Source organism: Oncorhynchus mykiss, chromosome 30 (genome assembly GCF_013265735.2).
Source record: "Oncorhynchus mykiss isolate Arlee chromosome 30, USDA_OmykA_1.1, whole genome shotgun sequence".
Classification (NCBI taxonomy): domain Eukaryota; kingdom Metazoa; phylum Chordata; class Actinopteri; order Salmoniformes; family Salmonidae; genus Oncorhynchus; species Oncorhynchus mykiss.
Window position 1 is genome coordinate 44,217,939 of NC_050570.1, and position 18,697 is coordinate 44,236,635.

Genomic DNA, 18,697 nt, shown 5'->3' on the forward strand with positions numbered 1-18,697 from the left:
AGTAGTGTAGATATGTAAAACCCACATAACATTAACACACACGCCATGATCACAGCAACAACAACACCACCAATATGACATGGAAAGGGGCAGACCTGTGGTGGCGTGACCTGTTCAGCTCTGATGACCACCATATCTATAACCTTTCTATAGAGGGTGTCAACTCTCTTCGTCACCCAGGACACATTGCACTTGTGTGTCCTGGGTGAAATGCACTGCTGAGAGCGCCATAGATCAGGAAATCCACGATCATTAATATGACTCCTGGTGTGGTATCGTTTTTTTACTACCCAACATTTTTTTCAGACTATTTTCTACTGATCGCGGTCCTTACATTAACAATATTGCGCAATATCGCTTACAAATGTAATGAAAAGACAATAAACATTTTGCATCTTTATTTCACAGTTTCCTACTTGGTGTGTGTGTGTGTGGGGGGGGGGGGGGGGGGGGTTCACAGTGGCTATACATGATACCACACTGGCCCCAGAAACCAAACAGTCAAGACAGTCGAAAACCTTCAACTCAGGCCAAAATCATATTATCCAATAGTTCTCAACTCTACAGCTAAACACTTAATTACTCACCTGCAAACATTCTAACTCAACCTTTAACCATAAGATTTATTCTGTACAAGATAATAAGATAATAACATATTTTCTACCCCTTTTCCAACAATAAGAGAAAGAAAGAGAGGAAGTGAGAGAGACTGTGGGAATATCTCAATTGCATACTCTTCTCTCGTCTCCTTCTCAAAACCAACTGGATGAGAAAGCAAAAGGTCCCGCCCCTCTGACCTTCTCCTCCAATGGGGTTTGAGAAGGAGACGAGGAGAGAGGACACGAGGAGTAATGTAATTGAGATCTTCCAAGAGAGAAGGAGCGAGAGAGAGGGAGAGAGACAAAGAAAGGGGACATTTAGAGAGGGTTACAGTTAACCTTCAGGGATTTCATTTTGTTCTCTGGCTGAATTATCTCATCGTTAAATCTGACTGAGTTATCGAATCAATAAATCCGATTCAGGGACTGCAGCCTCTCCCACACAATCGGCATCTCCTCTCCTGCATGGAGGACGGCAGTGGGCAGTCCAGTCCAGAGGGTCACGCACCTCTTCGTCTCCCGACAAAGCCCTGATGTTGATACCACCGGAAGATAAGAGGCAGACCTGGGATGCGTCTCAAATGGCCACCCTATTCCCTATATAGTGCCCTTGAGCCCTGGTCAAAAGCAGTGAATATGGAATAGGGTGCCATTTGGGATGTACTGTAAACCCAGACGACCAATCCCAGCCCCAAGGGATTTGAATTGGTGGAGGACCTAAGCTGGCAGTGGCTCACTCTGTCCAGTTACCAGATTCTCTTGGGTATCTTTCTTAAAATGTAGCTACTGTTATTAACCTTTTTTAGACACTTTCTTTTGCACTTAACTGCATTTTCCAAGGAGAGTCACCGCCTGCATTGACCAGGGGGGAGAGTTGCAGAGGAGTATAGAGTTGATGTTAATATAGTTAATATAGCATAGAGTTATACTTGAAGAAAGGAAAAACCCGCACTCACTGGAATATTCTTTACATTTAAATGTCTTGTATTTTAGCAGCAGTGATCAAAGCAGGGTAGCCTAGTGGTTAGAGCGTTGGACTAGTAACCGGAAGGTTGCAAGTTCAAATCCCCGAGCTGACTAGGTACAAATCTGTCGTTCTGCCCCTGAACAGGCAGTTAACCCACTGTTCCTAGGCCGTCATTGTAAATAAGAATTTGTTCTTAACTGACTTGCCTAGTTAAATAAAGGTAAAAAAAAAAAGCAAACGGATGCGCTTCTTTCTTCCAGGATAAGCCTTTTGAACCCAGCACCCAAATCATTTTTTAGACGACAAAACGTTTGAGCTGAGCACACCAATTTCTCTTTCAAAGATAAAGGGAACCCATCTTTAATCACCTTGAGCTGTGATTCAATTGAGTTTCGTTAAAGATGCATACTACACTTGTGTAATGAGTAACCTTGCTTGAGACCTGAAGACTTGCCTTACTTACAAGCCCTTAACCAACAATGCAGTTTTAAGAAAATAGAGTTAGTAAAATATTGACTATATAAACTAAAGTAAAAAATGTAAACAAAAGTAACACAATAACAATAGCGAGGCTGTACACAGGGGGTACTGGTACCGAGTCAATGTGCAGGGATAGAGGTTAGGGGTAAATGTAGGTAGGGGTAAAGTGACTATGCATAGATAATAAACAGCGAGTAGCAGCAGTGTAAAAACAAAGGGGTTAATGCAAATATTCCAGGTGGCAGTTTGATTAATTGTTCAGCAGTCTTTTGGCTTAGGGGTAGAAGCTGTTTGGACCTAGACTTGACGCTCCGGTACCATTTGCCGTGCGCTAGCAGAGAGAACAGTCTATGACTTGGTTGACTGGAGTCTTTGACAATTTTTTGCGCCTTCCTCTGACACCGCCTAGTATATAGGTCCTGGATGGCAGGAAGCTTGGCCCCAGTGATGTACTGGGCAGTACGCACTACCCTCTGTAGTGCCGTACGGCCGGATGCCGAGCAGTTGCCATACCAGGCGGTGATGGAACCGGTCAGGATGTTCTCGATGGTGCAGCTGTAGAACTTTTTGAGGATCTGGGGAATCATGCCAAATCTTTTCAGTCTCCTGAGGGGAAAAAGTCATTGTCGTGCCCTCTTCACGACTGTCTTGGTGTGTTTTGACCATAATAGTTTGTTGGTGATGTGGACACCGGGGAACTACAGCCCAGTCAATGTGAATGGGGGAGATTGAGATTGCATCATCTTCGGATCTGTTGAGGTGGTATGCAAATTGGAGTGGGTCTAGTGTTTCCGGGATGATGGTGTTGATTGTGAGTCATGACCAGCCTTTCAAAGAACTGCATGGCTACTGACGTGAGTGCTACAGGGTGGTAGTCATTTAGGCAGGTTACCTATGGTGGTCTGCTTGAAACATGTAGGTATTACAGACTCGGTCAGGGAGAGTTTGAAAATGTCAGTGAAGACACTTGCCAGTTGCTCCGCACATGCTCTGAGTACACACCCTGCTAATCCATCTGGCCCTACGGCCTTGTGAATGTTGACCTGTTTAAAGGTCTTGCTCAAATCGGCTACGGAGAGAGTGATCACACAGTTGTCCGGAACAGCTGATGCTCTCATGCATACTTCAGTGTTGCTTCCCTCGAAGCGAGCATAAAAGGCATTTATCCCGTCTGGTAGGCTAACGTCACTGGGCAGCTCGCAGCTTTGTTTCCCTTTGTAGTCCATAATAGTTTGCAAGCCCTGCCACATCCGACGAGCGTCAGAGCCAGTGTAGTAGGATTCAATCTTAGTCCTGTGTTGACGCTTTACCTGTTTGATGGTTAGTCCGTATTAGTGTCCTGCTCCTTGAATGTGGCAGCTCTAGCCTTTAGCTCTGAGCAGATGTTGCCTGTAATCCATGGCTTCTGGTTGGGATATGTACGTATGGTCACTGTGGGGATGATGAGGTTGATGGATTTATTGATGAAGCAGGTGACTGAGATGGTATACTCCTCAATGCCATTGGATGAGTCCCAGAACATATTCCAGTCTGTGCTGACAAAACAGTCATGTAGCATATCTGCTGACTTCACTAGGTCTGTCTGTTTAGTCTTTTTGTGTTTGGTCTTCTGTTCATAGGCCTACCTCTTTGATTAAGGGCTGAATGGTAAATTAGTTGAGTAGTTGAATCAGATGTTGTTGGGATGGACCAGGGTTGAGGGATCATGTTATAAAACTACTGATGCAGAGGAAATTATACAGGGTTGCACTGCCCCCTTGTGGCTCAACATAAACAAGACAGCAATTTCACCTCCCAAACAGCAGGTGGCGATAAAACAACACACACACACACACACACACACACACTTCCGATTAACCCAACTACCAACAAACGAAGAGTAAAATCACAACATCAGCTGAGAGAGAGACGGGACATTATCCTGCAGTATTATATGTCTTTAAAATGACCAAACTTCAACTGTTGAATGCCTACCTGACAGAACGTTTAACGGTAGTGGTGCGGGAGATTCTGGACGTGGTTGGGGACACAGTGGCCGAGTACCGAGAAGAGACGGCTAGGACGAAGAGAGAGAATGAAAGCGCTAAGAGAGAAAATGAAAGCCTTCGGCGACAGCTCCGGGACATCTTACTCTTGGCGGAGACAGACTGGCGTAAGAACATTTAGTCGGATTTGTTGGATTATGCAAATTTAATGATCATGCAGAAATTAGTTGGCAAACTGTCAACGAGTTAGCTACATTGGGTGACGTCTGTCTGTTGACGATTGACAGCAACGTTACGTTTGCTCGCGAGAAGTGCCCGAATTCCCGAATATCCCTAGCAGCAAACATTAACAACTAATAGTAGTACATGATTAATTACAATGTCATACATATTTACTCAATTTCTTACTTATTTAGTGACAGCACTTTGTCTTTGCACCCTCTTTCTAAGCAGGATCCACCAGCCTTTCTCTCTCTGGGCAGCAGCAGCAGCTTTGTGAGCAAGAGTGGAGCTCCAGGCAGGAACAGGACCCAGAACCCCTTCAGCAGAGCCAGGTCAACAGACGAGGGCTACAGACACAGAGCCAGGTAGCGTTGGGTAAGGATGGGGGTCTCACAGGACCAAACCAGGGACACACTGAAACGGTCCGAGTAGAAGAGAAGTCCAGTCCAGTCCCAAAGACAGAGCACAACTCAGACCCAGAAGCCAAGGGTTTTGGAAACACCTCGTCCTTGGCACCATCTTTGTTCTCCTCCAATGCCCACTGTGCCACAACAACTGGAGCAGCCAACGCTGAAGTGCCAGTCCTTAGGACAGAGAGAAAGAGGTCCTCTCCCATCGACCCAATCCAGGGACGGATCAAAATGGAACCCAAGGAATGTGACGTCACAGTGAACCTTACCAACCATGAACCTCAATCCAGTTCAGGCTACACAGGTCTTCCTATAACACTACTACCCCACAACCATGAACTCTCAGGCGATGCTGGCTTCAAAGACCTTCCGGATATGGACATCTCAGAGCTCCATAACACACATGACCAGCAAACATATGAAACAGATCCTGGGTCCAAGGACCAGGTGTTGCCATATAACGAGAGTAACAACTTCACCCCCACCGACTACCAGGAGGGGCGCCCACACCGCTGCACCCGATGTGGGGAGAGTTTCAGCCAGGCGGCCAGCCTCCACCTCCACCTCCAGTACAAGAAGCCCTACGCCTGTGACTGGTGCTGTAAGTCCTTCGCCCAGTCGGCTGACCTGCGGCGCCACCACCGCATCCACACGGGGGAGAGGCCCCACCGCTGCTCCTGGTGCTCCAAAAGCTTTACCCAGAGAGGCAACCTGAGACGACACCTGAGGTTGGCATACATTATTATATTGTATTGTTATGCAGTGAGCTCCAAAAGTATTGGGACAGTGACACATGTAGTTATTTTTGGTCTCTGTACTGCAGCACTTTGGATTTGAACTGATACAATAACTATGATGTTCAACTGCAGACTGACAGCGTTAATTGAAGTGTATTTTCATTCGTATTGGGTGAACTATTAAGAAATGACAGCACTTTTTGTACATAGTCCCCATTTTAAGTTGGGACAAATTCACTTATGTGTATTAAAGTAGACAAAAGTTTAGTATTTGGTCCCATATTCCTAGCACGCAATGATTACATCAAGCTTGTTGGATGCATTTGCTGTTTTCATTTTCTTTTCAGATTATTTTGTGCCCAATAGAATTGAATGGTAAATAATGCATTGTGTCATTTTGGAGTCAATGCATTTTTTGGTCAACAAGAATAGAATATGTTTCTAAACAGCCGTCTATCTTCACATAAAAGCTTAGTACTGACTCTGTGGCTGGGGCCTGGGTATTGGGCAGGTATGGCAGTATAGCCTATATGGGTTGTTGGCCTATGACAACTTGTCCTCCATTGAATGTTGATTACCTGGTTTATACCCTATCACCAGGGCCGGCTCCAGGCATAAGCACCGCAGTTGCAGTCTCAACTTACTATTAAGAGTTAGAATAGTAGAATACACTAGCTGCAAGTTCGAAATTTGGTTGTGCATCGGCAATTTTTCTCTTGTTTTGTCATCACTGACAGTCAATCAATTAGCCATGTCAGATAACTATTTTTAGATTGGTAAGTTAGTCTAGCCAGCTATCTAAACTTTATGGCCAAGTACCGACCGTGCACGCAGGGCACATGCCCAGGGGCCCTGAACTCCAGGTGGCCCCCATTGATTTTGTTAGTCACTCTCACTCAGATGTCATTAACATTGCATTGGTCATGGAAAATTGTGTATAATTACAGGAAATGTACTTTAAAACTGAAAACAATTATCTCCATCACATGGCAATAGGGGTAGAATTGAAGAAAATTTGCTATAAAACTGGAAACATTTTTGCCTTTGTCCCATGGCAAAAGGAGTAGAATTAATGTGGATGCTACCATGATTACGAATAGTCCTGAATGAATCGTGGATGATGATGAGTGAGAAAGTTAGACGCACAAATATCATACCCCTGCAAAATGCTAACCTACCCTGTTATTGTAATGGTGAGAGGTTTGCATGTCTTGGGGGTATAATGTTTGTGCGTCTAACTTTCTCACTGAATGAATTGTGAATATCTGTAATCACGGTAGCATCCACATTTAATGTAGAAGTGTTTAGAAACATATTCTATTCTTATTTATAATCAAAGTGACTCCAAAACGACAAGACATTACCATTCATTTCTATTCAGCACAAAATAATCTGAAACACAACCAAAACAAACAGCAAATGCATCCAACTGCTGTAATCATTCCGTGCTAGGAATATGGGTACAAATACTAAACTTTTGACTACTTTAATACACATATAAGTGAATTTGTCCCAATACTTTTGGTGGACTATGTACAAAAACTGCTGTAATTTCTGAACGGTTCACCCGATATGGATGAAAATACCCTCTAATTAAAAGCTGACAGTCTACACTTTAACCTCAGTCATTGTCATTTTAAATCCCAAGTGCAGTACAGAGCCAAAACAACAAAAAATGTGTCGCTGTCCTAATAGTTTTTGTAGCTCACTGTATATTGTAGGGAATTTAGGCGCTAGCCCTGACCAGTGACTGTCAATCCAACACCTTTTACACTCAATCCAACACCTTTTACATCCAACACCTGTTACACCCAAAAATCCAAACCTCTTGACAAGGCTGCTAGGTGTTGGGTTAAAGTCTCTCCACTCCATTTCTATATATATTATTATAATATACACTACCATTCAAAAGTTTGGGGTCCTTGTTTTCCATGAAAACATACATGAAATGAGTTGCAAAATGAATAGGGAATATAGTCAAGATGTTGACAAGGTTATAAATAATGGTTTTTAATTGAAATAAAAAAGTGTCCTTCAAACGTTGCTTTAGTCAAATAATCCTCCATTTGCAGCAATTACAGCCTTGCAGACCTTTGGCACAAAAAGGATAATTTTTGTAAAATTCCAAATAACTTCACAGATCTTCATTGTAAAGGGTTTAAACACTGTTTCCCATGCTTGTTCAATAAACCATAAACACCTGTGGAACGGTTGTTAACACACTAATAGCTTACAGATGGTAGGCAATTAAGGTTACAGTTATGAAAACGTAGGACACTAAACAGGACTTTCTACTGACTCTGAAAAACACCGAAAGACAGATGCCCAGTGTCCCTGCTCATCTGTGTGAACTTGCCTTAGGCATGCTGCAAGGAGGCATGAGGACTGCAGATGTGGCCAGGGCAATAAATTGCAACGTCCGTACTGTGAGACGCCTAAGACAGCGCTACAGGGAGACAGGACGGACAGCTGATTGTCCTCGCAGGGGCAGACCACGTGTAACAACACCTGAACAGGATCGGTACATCCGAACATCACACCTGCGGGACAGGTACAGGATGGCAACAACAACTGCCCAAGTTACACCAGAAACGCACAATCCATCCATCAGTGCTCAGACTGTCCGCAATAGGCTGAGAGAGGCTGGACTGGGGGCTTGTAAGGCAGACATCACCGGCAACAACGTCGCCTATGGGCACAAACCCACCGTCGCTGGACCAGACAGGACTGGAAAAAAGTGCTCTTCACTGACGAGTTGCGGTTTTGTCTCAGCAGGGGTGATGGTCGGATTCGCGTTTATCATTGAAGGAATGAGCGTTACACCGAGGCCTGCACTCTTGAGTGGGATCGATTTGGAGGTGGAGGGTCCGTCGTGGTCTAGGGCGATGTGTCACAGCATCATCGGACTGAGCTTGTTGTCATTACAGGCAATCTCAACGCTGTGCGTTACAGGGAAGACATCCTCCTCCCTCGTGGTAACCTTCCTGCAGGCTCATCCTGACATGAACCTCCAGCATGACAATGCCACCAGCCATACTTCTCGTTCTGTGCGTGATATCCTGGAAGACAGGAATGTCAGTGTTCTGCCATGGCCAGCGAAGAGCCTGTATCTCAATCCCATTGAGCATGTCTGGGACCTGTTGGATCGGAGGGTGAAGGCAAGGCCCCCCCCCCCCTCCTGAGAAATGTCTGGGAACTTGCAGGTGCCTTGGTGGAAGAGTGACGTAACATCTCACAGCAAGAACTGGCAAATCTGGTGCAGTCCATGAGGAGGAGATGCACTGCAGTACTTAATGCAGCTGGTGGCCACACCAGATACTGACTGTTACTTCTGATTTTGACCCCCCTTTGTTCAGGGACACAATCCATTTCTGTTCGTCACATGTGTGTGGAACTTCTTCAGTTTGTCTGTTGTTGAATCTTATGTTCATACAAATATTTACACATGTTAAGTTTGCTGAAAATAAACACAGTTGACAGTCAGACAATGTTTCTTTTTTTGCTGAGTGTAGTTAGTCAATTTGTTGAGGTAATCTGAAGAGATTTCACCCCATGCTTCCTGAAGCACCTCCCACAAATTGGATTGGCTTGATGGGCACTTCTCAGCTCAATTGGGTTGAGATCCGATGACTGTGCTGGCCACTCCGTTATAGACAGAATACCAGCTGACTGCTTCTTCCCTAAATAGTTCTTGCATAACTTGGAGCTGTGCTTTGGGTCATTGTCCTGTTTTAGGAGGACAATGTCTCCAATCAAGCGCCGTCCACAGGGTTTTTTAAATGTTATTTTTTTATTTAACCTTTGTTTAACTAGGCATGTCAGTTATGAACAAATTCTTATTTACAATGATGGCCTACCAAAAGGCCTCCTGCGGGGACAGGGCCTGGGATAAAATCTCTATATATTTATTTTTTAATACAATAATTACAGGACAAAACACACAAGGGAGACAACACAACACTACATAAAGAGAGACCTAAGACAACAACATAGCAAGGCAGCAACACGACATAACAACATGGAAGCAGCACAAAACATGGTACAAAAATTATTGGACACAGACAACAGCACAAAGGGCAAGAGGGAAGAGACAACAATACATCACACAAAGCAGCCACAACTGTCAGTAAGAGTGTCCATGATTGAGTATTTGAATGAAGAGATTGAGATAAAACTGTCCAGTTTGAGTGTTTGTTGCGGCTCGTTCCAGTCGCTAGCTGCAGCGAACTGAAAAGAGGAACGACCCAGGGATGTGTGCTTTGGGGACCTTTAACAGAATGTGACCGGCAGAACAGGTGTTGTATGTCGAGGATGAGGCCTGCAGTAAATATCTCAGATAGGGGGGAGTGAGGCCTAAGAGGGTTTTATAAATAAGCATCAACCAGTGGCTCTTGCGACGGGTATACAGAGATGATCCGTTTAGTATAGAGTGAGGTGATGTGTCCAACAAGGAGCATTGGTGGCAAATCGGATGGACGAATGGTAAAGAACATCTAGCTGCTCGAGAGCACCCTTACCTGCTGATCTATAAATTACGTCTCCGTAATCTAGCATGGGTAGGATGGTCATCTGAATCAGGGTTAGTTTGGCAGCTGGGGAGAAAGAGGAGTAATTACGATAGAGGAAACAAAGTCTAGATTTAACTTTAGACCACAGCTTTGATATGTGCTGAGAGAAGGACAGTACACCGTCTAGCCATACTCCCAAGTACTTGTATGAGGTGACTACCTCAAGCTCTAAATCCTCAGAGGTAGTAATAACACCTGTGGGAGGAGGGGAATTCTTACCAAACCACATGACCTTTGCTTTGGAGGTGTTCAGAACAAGGTTAAGGGTAGAGAAAGTTTGTTGGACACTAAGAAAACATTGTAGAGCATTTAACATAAAATCCGGGGAGAGGCCAGCTGAGTATAAGACTATCATCTGCATATAAATGGATGAGAGAGCTTTCTACTGCCTGAGCTATGTTGCTGATGTAAATTTGAGAAGAGCATGGGGCCTAGGATCGAGCCTTAGGGTACTACCTTGATGACAGGCAGTGGCTGAGACAGATTTTATGACTTTATACACTGCACTCTTTGAGAGTGGTAGTTAGCAAACCAGGCCAAAGACCCCTCAGAGACACCAATACTACTTAGTCGGCCCACAAGAATGGAATGGTCTACCGTATCAAAAGCTTTGACCAAGTCAATAAAAATAACAGCACAACATTGTTTAGAATCAAGGGCAATGGTGACATCATTGAGAACCTTTAAGGTTGCAGTGACACATCCATAACCTGAGCGGAAATCAGCTTGCATACCCGAGAGAATACTATAGACATCAAGAAAGCCAGTCAGTTGATTATTGACAAGTTTTTCCAAACACTTTTGAGGAAAACGGCAAATACAAATAGGCCTATAACAGTTAGGATCAGCTTGAGCTCCCCCTTTAAATAAAGGACGAACCGTAGCTGCCTTCCAAGCAATGGGAACCTCCCCAGAAAGGAGAGACGGGCTTTGTGATGATAGGGGCATCAACCTTAAAGAAGAAAGGCTCTAAACCATCTGACCCAGATGTTTTTTAGGAGTCAAGTTTAAGGAGCTCCTTTAGCACCTCCGACTCAGTGACTGCCTGCAGGGGAAAAAGAGGCAGAAGCATCTGGGATAGTCGCGTTAGAAGGGGTGGGAGATGAGGAAATGTTGGACAGGCAAGGAGGCATGGCTGAGTCAAATAGGAATCCTGACTTAATGAAGTGGTGATTAAAGAGCTCAGCCATGTGCTTCTTGTCAGTAACAACCACATCATCAACATTAAGGGGCATGGGCAGCTGTGAGGGGGAGGGTTTATTCTCCAGGTCTTTAACTGTTTTCCAGAACGTCTTGGGGTTAGACCCACAGAGCGAGAAATTCTCCTTAAAATAACTAACTTTGGCCTTCCGGATAGCCTGAGTGCACTTAATTCTCATTTGCCTGAAAGATAGCCAGCCAGCTTGAGTAAACATGTGCTGAGCCTTTCGCCAAATGGAATTCTTAACTCTGCAAGATCACGGTCGAATCAGGGACTGAACTTGTTTTTAATTCTCATTTTCTTTATAGGGGTGTGTTTGTTAACAATATCACTGAAAGGATCAAAAAAGAATGTCCAGACGTCTTCGACAGAGGGGGACCAAGATGATTCTATACCATTTTACAGAGGCCAGTTCATGAAGGAAGGCTTGCTTCATTAAAGTTTTTTAGCAAGGGTCTATGACAAATCAGGACAGGTTGTTTCACTGAGCAGCCATTACAAACACAGGCTGTAAAACAGCGATCATTAAGGTCATTACAGAAAACACCAGACTGATACCTATCAGGATTATTTGTGAGGATAACATCAAGGAGAGTAGCCTTTTCTGGGTGTTTGGAGTCATACCTTGTGGGATTGGTAATAATCTGAGAAAGATTTAGGGAGTATGGCATGGCGTTGCAAAATGGAGTGATAGCCTTCCTTCTTCAAGATCCCTTCTACCCTGTACAAATCTCCCACTTTACCACCAAAGCACGCCCAGCCAATCACATTGCCTCCACCATGCTTGACAGATGGCATCAAGCCCTCCTCCAGCATCTTTTCATTTTTTCTGCGTCTCACGAATGTTCTTCTTTGTGATCCGAACACTTCAAACTTAGATTTGTCTGTCCATAACACTTTTTTCCAATCTTCCTCTGTCCAGTGTCTGTTCTTTTGCCCATCTTAATATTTTATTTTTATTGGCCAATCTGAGATGTGGCTTTTTCTTTGCAACTCTGCCTAGAAGGCCAGCATCCCGGAGTCACCTCTTCACTGTTGACGTTGAGACTGGTGTTTTGTGGGTACTATTTAATGAAGCTGCCAGTTGAGGACTTGTGAGGTGTCTGTTTCTCAAACTAGACACTCTAATGTACTTGTCCTCTTTTTCAGTTGTGCACCCACTGTTTCTATTCTGGTTAGAGACAGAATGCGCTGTTCTGTGAAGGGAGTAGTACACAGCGTTGTACGAGATCTTCAGTTTCTTGCCAATTTCTCGAATGGAATAGCCTTAATTTCACAGAACAAGAATAGACTGACGAGTTTCAGAAGAAAGGTCGTTGTTTCTGGCCATTTGGATCCTGTAATCGAACCTACAAATGCTGATGCTCCAGATACTCAACTAGTCTAAAGAAGGCCAGTTTTATTGCTTCTTTAATTAGAACAAAAGTTTTCAGCTGTGCTGAAGCATAATTGCAAAAGGGTTTTCTAATGATCAATTAGCCTTTTAAAATGATGCACTTGGATTAGCTAACACAATTTGCCATTGGAACACAGGAGTGATGGTTGCTGATAATGGACCTCTACGCCTATGTAAATATTCCATTAAAAATCTGCTGTTTCCAGCTACAATAGTCATTTACAACAATAACAATATCTACACTGTATTTCTGACCAATTTTATGTTATTTTAATGGACAAAAAAAGGTGCTTTTTCTTTCAAAAACAAGGACATTTCTAAGTGACCCCAAACTTTTGAACAGTAGTATAGATATATTTATTTTATTTATTCTTTCTTATATATTATAGGATCCACACCGGTGAGAGACCCTACAGCTGCCCCTACTGCCACAGGACCTTCAGCGACGGAGACACCATGAAAAAGCACAAACGGACTCACTCTGGGGAGAAACCCTATCGCTGTGTCCAGTGTCCCAAGAGCTTCACTGTGGCCAGCGGCCTGCGGGTACACCTGAACACACACCAGACAGATGCAGGGCAGCTCATCACATGAGGTCAATGTGCTCCACCTTTTCAAACACCGGAGGACATGAAGGGATTGTGAAACGTTGAAGTGTTTTAGCCATAGGAATATTTCCTAAATATATTTATTGGAATTAATAAAAACAGTGCAGTAGAAAACAAATGGATAATGTCACCTTAGCTGATGTTTCCAGCTTGATTGAAGAGTGTGTGTTTGTGAACATGAATTAAATCAGTCCGTCATTTAAATATTAATATCACATGTCTGATTCTGTATTTATTTTATATTAACATTGAACCATCTTTCAGGTTGTTTATTTCCAATGCTTGACTCACATCACCGTCACTCAAGATATGTATTAATATACTAGGTAATAAGGGTGCAAACCAAACAGTAGATTTTAAGTAGAAAGTCCCTTTAAAAAGCTTGCCTCCCCTTTTTCATGAATTACGGTAGCATTTTTATCACATGACCATGAAGAGTTAAAGAAATAGGAAGTGAATGCTTTCACCGAGGTGTTTACAAAACAATCTAGCTTGGGTCGTTACTAGGAGGCTTTCAGTGGATTTTAACCAATATTTGGGGGAGGCTAATTTCTAGAAAATGGCCAAACTACAGCTTTTGAATGCTTACCTCACCGAGCGGTTAATGGTGGCTGTAGATGAGATACTGGAGGTTGTTGGGGGGACAGTGTCAGAATTCGAGGAGGAGACTGCCCGGACGAAGAGAGAGAATGAACTCCTAAAACGAAGGCTACGAGAAGTTGGACTCGACACAGGAACGGAGTGTTCAGCAGGTGATGATGCAAATGGCTCTTTGTCTATTGTCTAAAAAACGGTCCTCTCCTCGTCTACTTTATTTGCACTCATCTGAGAAAAAAAAGACCTCTGCGGCCCATACTGTTTTCACCTGTCAATTATTTCACTGGGTGTATATAAAGGTTCTAGAAGATTATGATATGGGGCATTTGGACAGTCTCAAGCCTTGTAGATCACCAGATTACACAAACAAGCTCATCCTACAGAATGCTCGAGAACTCGTGCCTGGGTCGTTGCTTCTGTAGTTGTTTAAACTTAATCAATCTGATTTGTTTCTCTTTTCTGTCTGTTTGTCGGTATGTCCGTCTGTCCATCCAGTCTCGACCAGGCCTGTTTCTCTCTCTGTGTCTGGGCAGCACCAGTGGAGCGCCGACCAGGGTCCAGACCCTGAGTCTACACACACCCAGAACCACATGGTAATGAGCCAGGATGAGATGCCTGCCACACATAGCCAGCTACCCACAGAGTGCACCGAGTGGAAGAGTCTGTGTAACTCTCCATGTACCCTGTCCTCACAACAGACCGATACATCGGCTACCACCCCAGTAGTAGCTCCATTGACTTCAGCGTCCGTGAAAAGGGACTTGGACGAAGAAGACGACCAGCATCTCCTTCCCTCTGCAAATTCCTTCAGCAGCACATCATGCCCCGTGGACAGAGTGGTTTTACACTATAACTCTGAGGGCATCAAAACAGAGCCTAGTGATACTAGCCCTACTGACTTGGGGTCAGTATCTGCTCAGATGGGGTATGGTGAACTAAACCCCAGTTCGGACCCTGGACCAGCCACTGTTGAAACCAGGTACACTGTCTCAGACCTGAGCGCTGACCTGGAGTCAGTGGTTGCAGAGAGCAGCAGGTATGGTGCCTCCACTGCCTCGGGCGTCCCCACTGACCTGGTATCAGCTAGTGCTGCCATGATCCCAAACGGCTTTTTACGTCAGATTGGCAGCGATGGTTGTGTAACAACAGGGCCAGAACAAGACTTTGGGGACGCCACCACCACCAGTACCGTAGGTCCCTTGACCTCCCAGTTCTACCCGGGTCAAACCAGACGTCAACAACAAACAAATAGATCAACAAATAGGTGTCATCAACAAATTAACAGGTCCACAAACAACAGGGGTCAACAACAAACTAACAACAGGGGGGATCAGAGGTCCCACCCGTGCCCTCAGTGTGGTAAGATATTCAGTCACGGGTCACGCCTCAAGATCCACCTCCGCATTCACACAGGGGAGAAGCCGTACGTTTGTGCACTGTGTGGCAAGCGATTCAACAACGATGGCACACTGAGGAACCACCGGCGTGTTCACACAGAGCTGCGTCTGTACGGCTGCCCTGTCTGCGGCATGAGCTTCAAGGACGCCTACACGTGTAGGAAGCACCAGCGTGTTCATAATGGATTGCGGCCTGCCGGAGACTCGGCCCACACCTGCAGCTTGTGTGGCAAGGCTTTCAGTGAGGCGGCTAAGCTGACCAAACACATCAGGACTCATGCGTCAGTCATTGGATGAGGGCAGTACGACCTATAAAGGCTTTTTTATAGCAATCATAAAGGATATTTAAGCACTATATAAACGCTTCACATATAATCTATAAGCGTATGTTATACACTATAAATGGTGTATGAAGGGTGACGTAACAATTACCACTGAAGGGTTTATTGTAAGTTAATAGACCATTTCTAGATTATGACTTACACTTATGATTTGTAAAGCCTTTAAGTAGTGCTATATAAAGCCTTTATTGTACTTTGCAACGGAGCTCCCAGGTGGCGCGTCCTGCTCAGGCACTTCACCTGACGTGCAGAGGGGCGTCACTACAGCCTGACGTGACCGGGGAGCTCCAAGGGCGGTGCACAATTGGCCTAGCACTGTCCGGGTTAGGGGAGGGTAGGGTTGGCATGCAATTCCTTGTCTTAACTTGCTCTAGCGTCGTCTTATGGCGGACTGGGCACCTGCATGCTGACTTGGCCCGGCTGACTTCCAGGTGTGTATAAGAAGCAGCGTATTTGTCCAATCCTCATTTCTCCCGAGCCCGTTGGGGAGTTGCCGCAATGAAACACAATTGGATACCACAAAAATGCTTTCATTTCTAAACGGTAAACAGATATGTATGAAAATCTCAAATCCAAAATGCTGGAGTATAGAGACACATAAAATGTTTTCTCTTCACTGTCCAAATACACATGGAGGAGAGTGTATGACCATGGCTGCACCAGCCTTTGTGTGCTCTTGTCTGTGGCAGATAGTGAGCATCCTGCATCTGATTATACAGTCATCAGCGAACCCACAAGCAGTAGTTGAAGTCATCATCAGATGTGATGGACTACCTTAAGCAAGCAGCAAGTGTGTGTGTAGATTTTTTATTTATTTGTATTGTGCGTGTGTTTTATTTTACTGTATGCGCGCAGTGCATGTTTGTTTGTGCACCGGCCCGTCCAAAGGGCAGCGGGGCTCAGTCTGTTACGGGGAGGTTATTGACTTTTGCTGTGTTGTAGTATTGATCCACTTCCTGCTTGTGACTCTGGGGGTGGAGCATGCTGACCTTAGAGACTGCAGAGGATGAACCATGGGTTGAAGACGTTGGTGTCAAACACAATTCCTGGAGAGCCGCAGTCGGGTCATGTTCACTTGAAACTATTTGAACTTGTCCAATAAGAGTCACTGATTCATTAAGTAGAAGGGAGGAACCAAAACCCACAGACGCTGCAGAGCAGAATCTAAAGGACTGGAGTTTTACTCATGTGGTTTAGGAGTCCAAAAACACATTCCTTACCCCAGGATATGTCATAAGGTCACGCTATAGGAACATTTCAGGAAAAGGAGCACCCCGTGTCTGCATTTCATTTTGGATAACATAAACCAGCTTAGGATGCCTCTATTAGAGTCTCACCATGTTCTCTGATAGCAAGTGCTCAGACTTCAAGATGTATTGTGGCGCTGATAGAGCCTAATGTACAGTAAATGGGATTATTTTTAAACGTGTGTTGTTGTAGTCATGTTTCCAGTTGCCTTTAATTTAAAAGTTTATCATGTAAAAAAACAGCAGCGTCTTATTGATTGTTGCAGTTGAAAATTGAAAATTGGTTAATGCTATCCGGAATCCTTGGGACGTCCCTAACTTTACCCTTACCTAATCGTAACCATTGTACATTTCAACTTCAATGAGTTAACGTTAGAGTTGGGATATCTGAAGGATGCAGGATAGCAAGGACCGTTGAACATGGTCTGATGGTTTGCTAAGTTACTCAAATGTGAAATTGAACCACCAGTGAGCTATTTTACTGTTCAGTAGTACTGAGGGAGTACTGGATTTCCCTCAGCCAAGCCATTTCACAAAATAGAAACCAAGTCAGACTTACACAGTAGTGCATTCCAAATGTACTTTCATATTGTACACAAAACACCTGATATAAATGTAAGAACAACAATTGTTAAAAGCAGGACAAGATAATCGAATACAGCCATTGAAACGTCAGTAAAAAAGCAACATTCACACATTCAGTCATGCATTAAGAGACAAAAACATGACATAAAATAACAATACAGGGAAAACACCTCAATAATATATAAAGTAATAATCTTTTTTTGTTTATCAAATACTTTTTTGGGGCAGGGGATAGTTATATAAGGGAGGGGACAACTTGTATTAGTCAATTCTGTGTTGCATCATGCAAACACATGGAAGAATTTATGTATTCATAATATTATCCGTGTATGTCATGTTTGGGATGCAGTGAATGTGTTTGTCCCAAATGGCCCCTTATTCCCTATGTAGTGCACTACTTTTGACCAAGGCCCATAGGGCTTTGGTCAAAAGTAGTGCATTATGTAGGGAATATGGTTCCATTTGGGTTCAAATGTCAACAACACAAACAGGATATATGATGTTAGATATTCTTGTGCTGGTATTCATGTAGCATAGGCATATTATTACCAACATAGATATCAATTTGTTATTAAAATAACCATAAAAGATATGGAATTCAATCAAATCAGCTGAACAAGAGAAGTTAAAGAGCCCGTAGACTAAAACGTGTAGATGAAATCATAAAACATTGGAAGTATGACGTTGAGTTGTGAATGTCAACATTAGTGACAAGAGGCCGTAAGGCAACGTGAACCGCATTCCCCATCACCACTGACCAACATCTCCATCTAACTCAGCGTTTCACAAACTCCGTCCTCGGGACCCCAAGGGGTGCACATTTTGTTTTTTGCCCTAGCACTACTCAACTGATTCAAATAATCAAAGAAACTCTAATCTAACTTGAAGGGATCATCTACACCACCACTAGTCTATTCCATAGCATAAAGGAGTTGTGCTTAACAACATCCAGGCCTTGTATTGTATATGATTTTTATTCAGCATGCATCATTTCCGTGGTGTGTTACAGTGTGTAGGTTTGAATCACCTTTATAGACATAGAAACATACTGGTAAGTGCATTCCATCCTGTGGCAAGTCATCCCCATTTATACCTGGTGCTAACATGTGTCCTTTGGCTTGATCCTGTCCAAATGTGGATTGTGCCCACATTTTTAGACAGTGGTAGACGATTAAAAGACGCATACACTACAGTAGATCTGAAAGGTTTCAATAGGATCCAGATCAATATGGTCATGGCTTCCCCCTTTTGTTCTGATAACCTAGGTGGAATTTCCCCCATATTTTTGGTCTATCCAATCCTCTCAGATCTATAGGAATTCCTAGGTGGTAGGGGGCTAGAGGGATGTTTTGATCTG

General features: G+C 43.9%; 2 protein-coding genes across 2 annotated transcripts; both read left to right on the plus strand.

The window, feature by feature from the left end:
- The first annotated feature begins 3,456 nt into the window (after positions 1 to 3,456).
- LOC110521880 (zinc finger and SCAN domain-containing protein 22-like) lies at positions 3,457 to 13,377 on the plus strand. The gene is made up of 3 exons (XM_021599816.2): positions 3,457 to 4,198; positions 4,485 to 5,391; positions 12,955 to 13,377. Exons 1-3 carry the CDS (start codon positions 3,991 to 3,993, stop codon positions 13,157 to 13,159), a joined length of 1,320 nt encoding a protein of 439 aa, XP_021455491.1. The 5' UTR covers positions 3,457 to 3,990; the 3' UTR covers positions 13,160 to 13,377.
- Positions 13,378 to 13,620: 243 nt separating this feature from the next.
- LOC110521881 (oocyte zinc finger protein XlCOF8.4-like) lies at positions 13,621 to 16,995 on the plus strand. Its single transcript, XM_021599817.2, has 2 exons — positions 13,621 to 13,925; positions 14,266 to 16,995. The coding sequence occupies exons 1-2, from the start codon at positions 13,733 to 13,735 to the stop codon at positions 15,462 to 15,464; spliced, it is 1,392 nt and encodes a 463-aa protein (XP_021455492.1). The 5' UTR covers positions 13,621 to 13,732; the 3' UTR covers positions 15,465 to 16,995.
- The last annotated feature ends 1,702 nt before the right edge of the window (positions 16,996 to 18,697 follow it).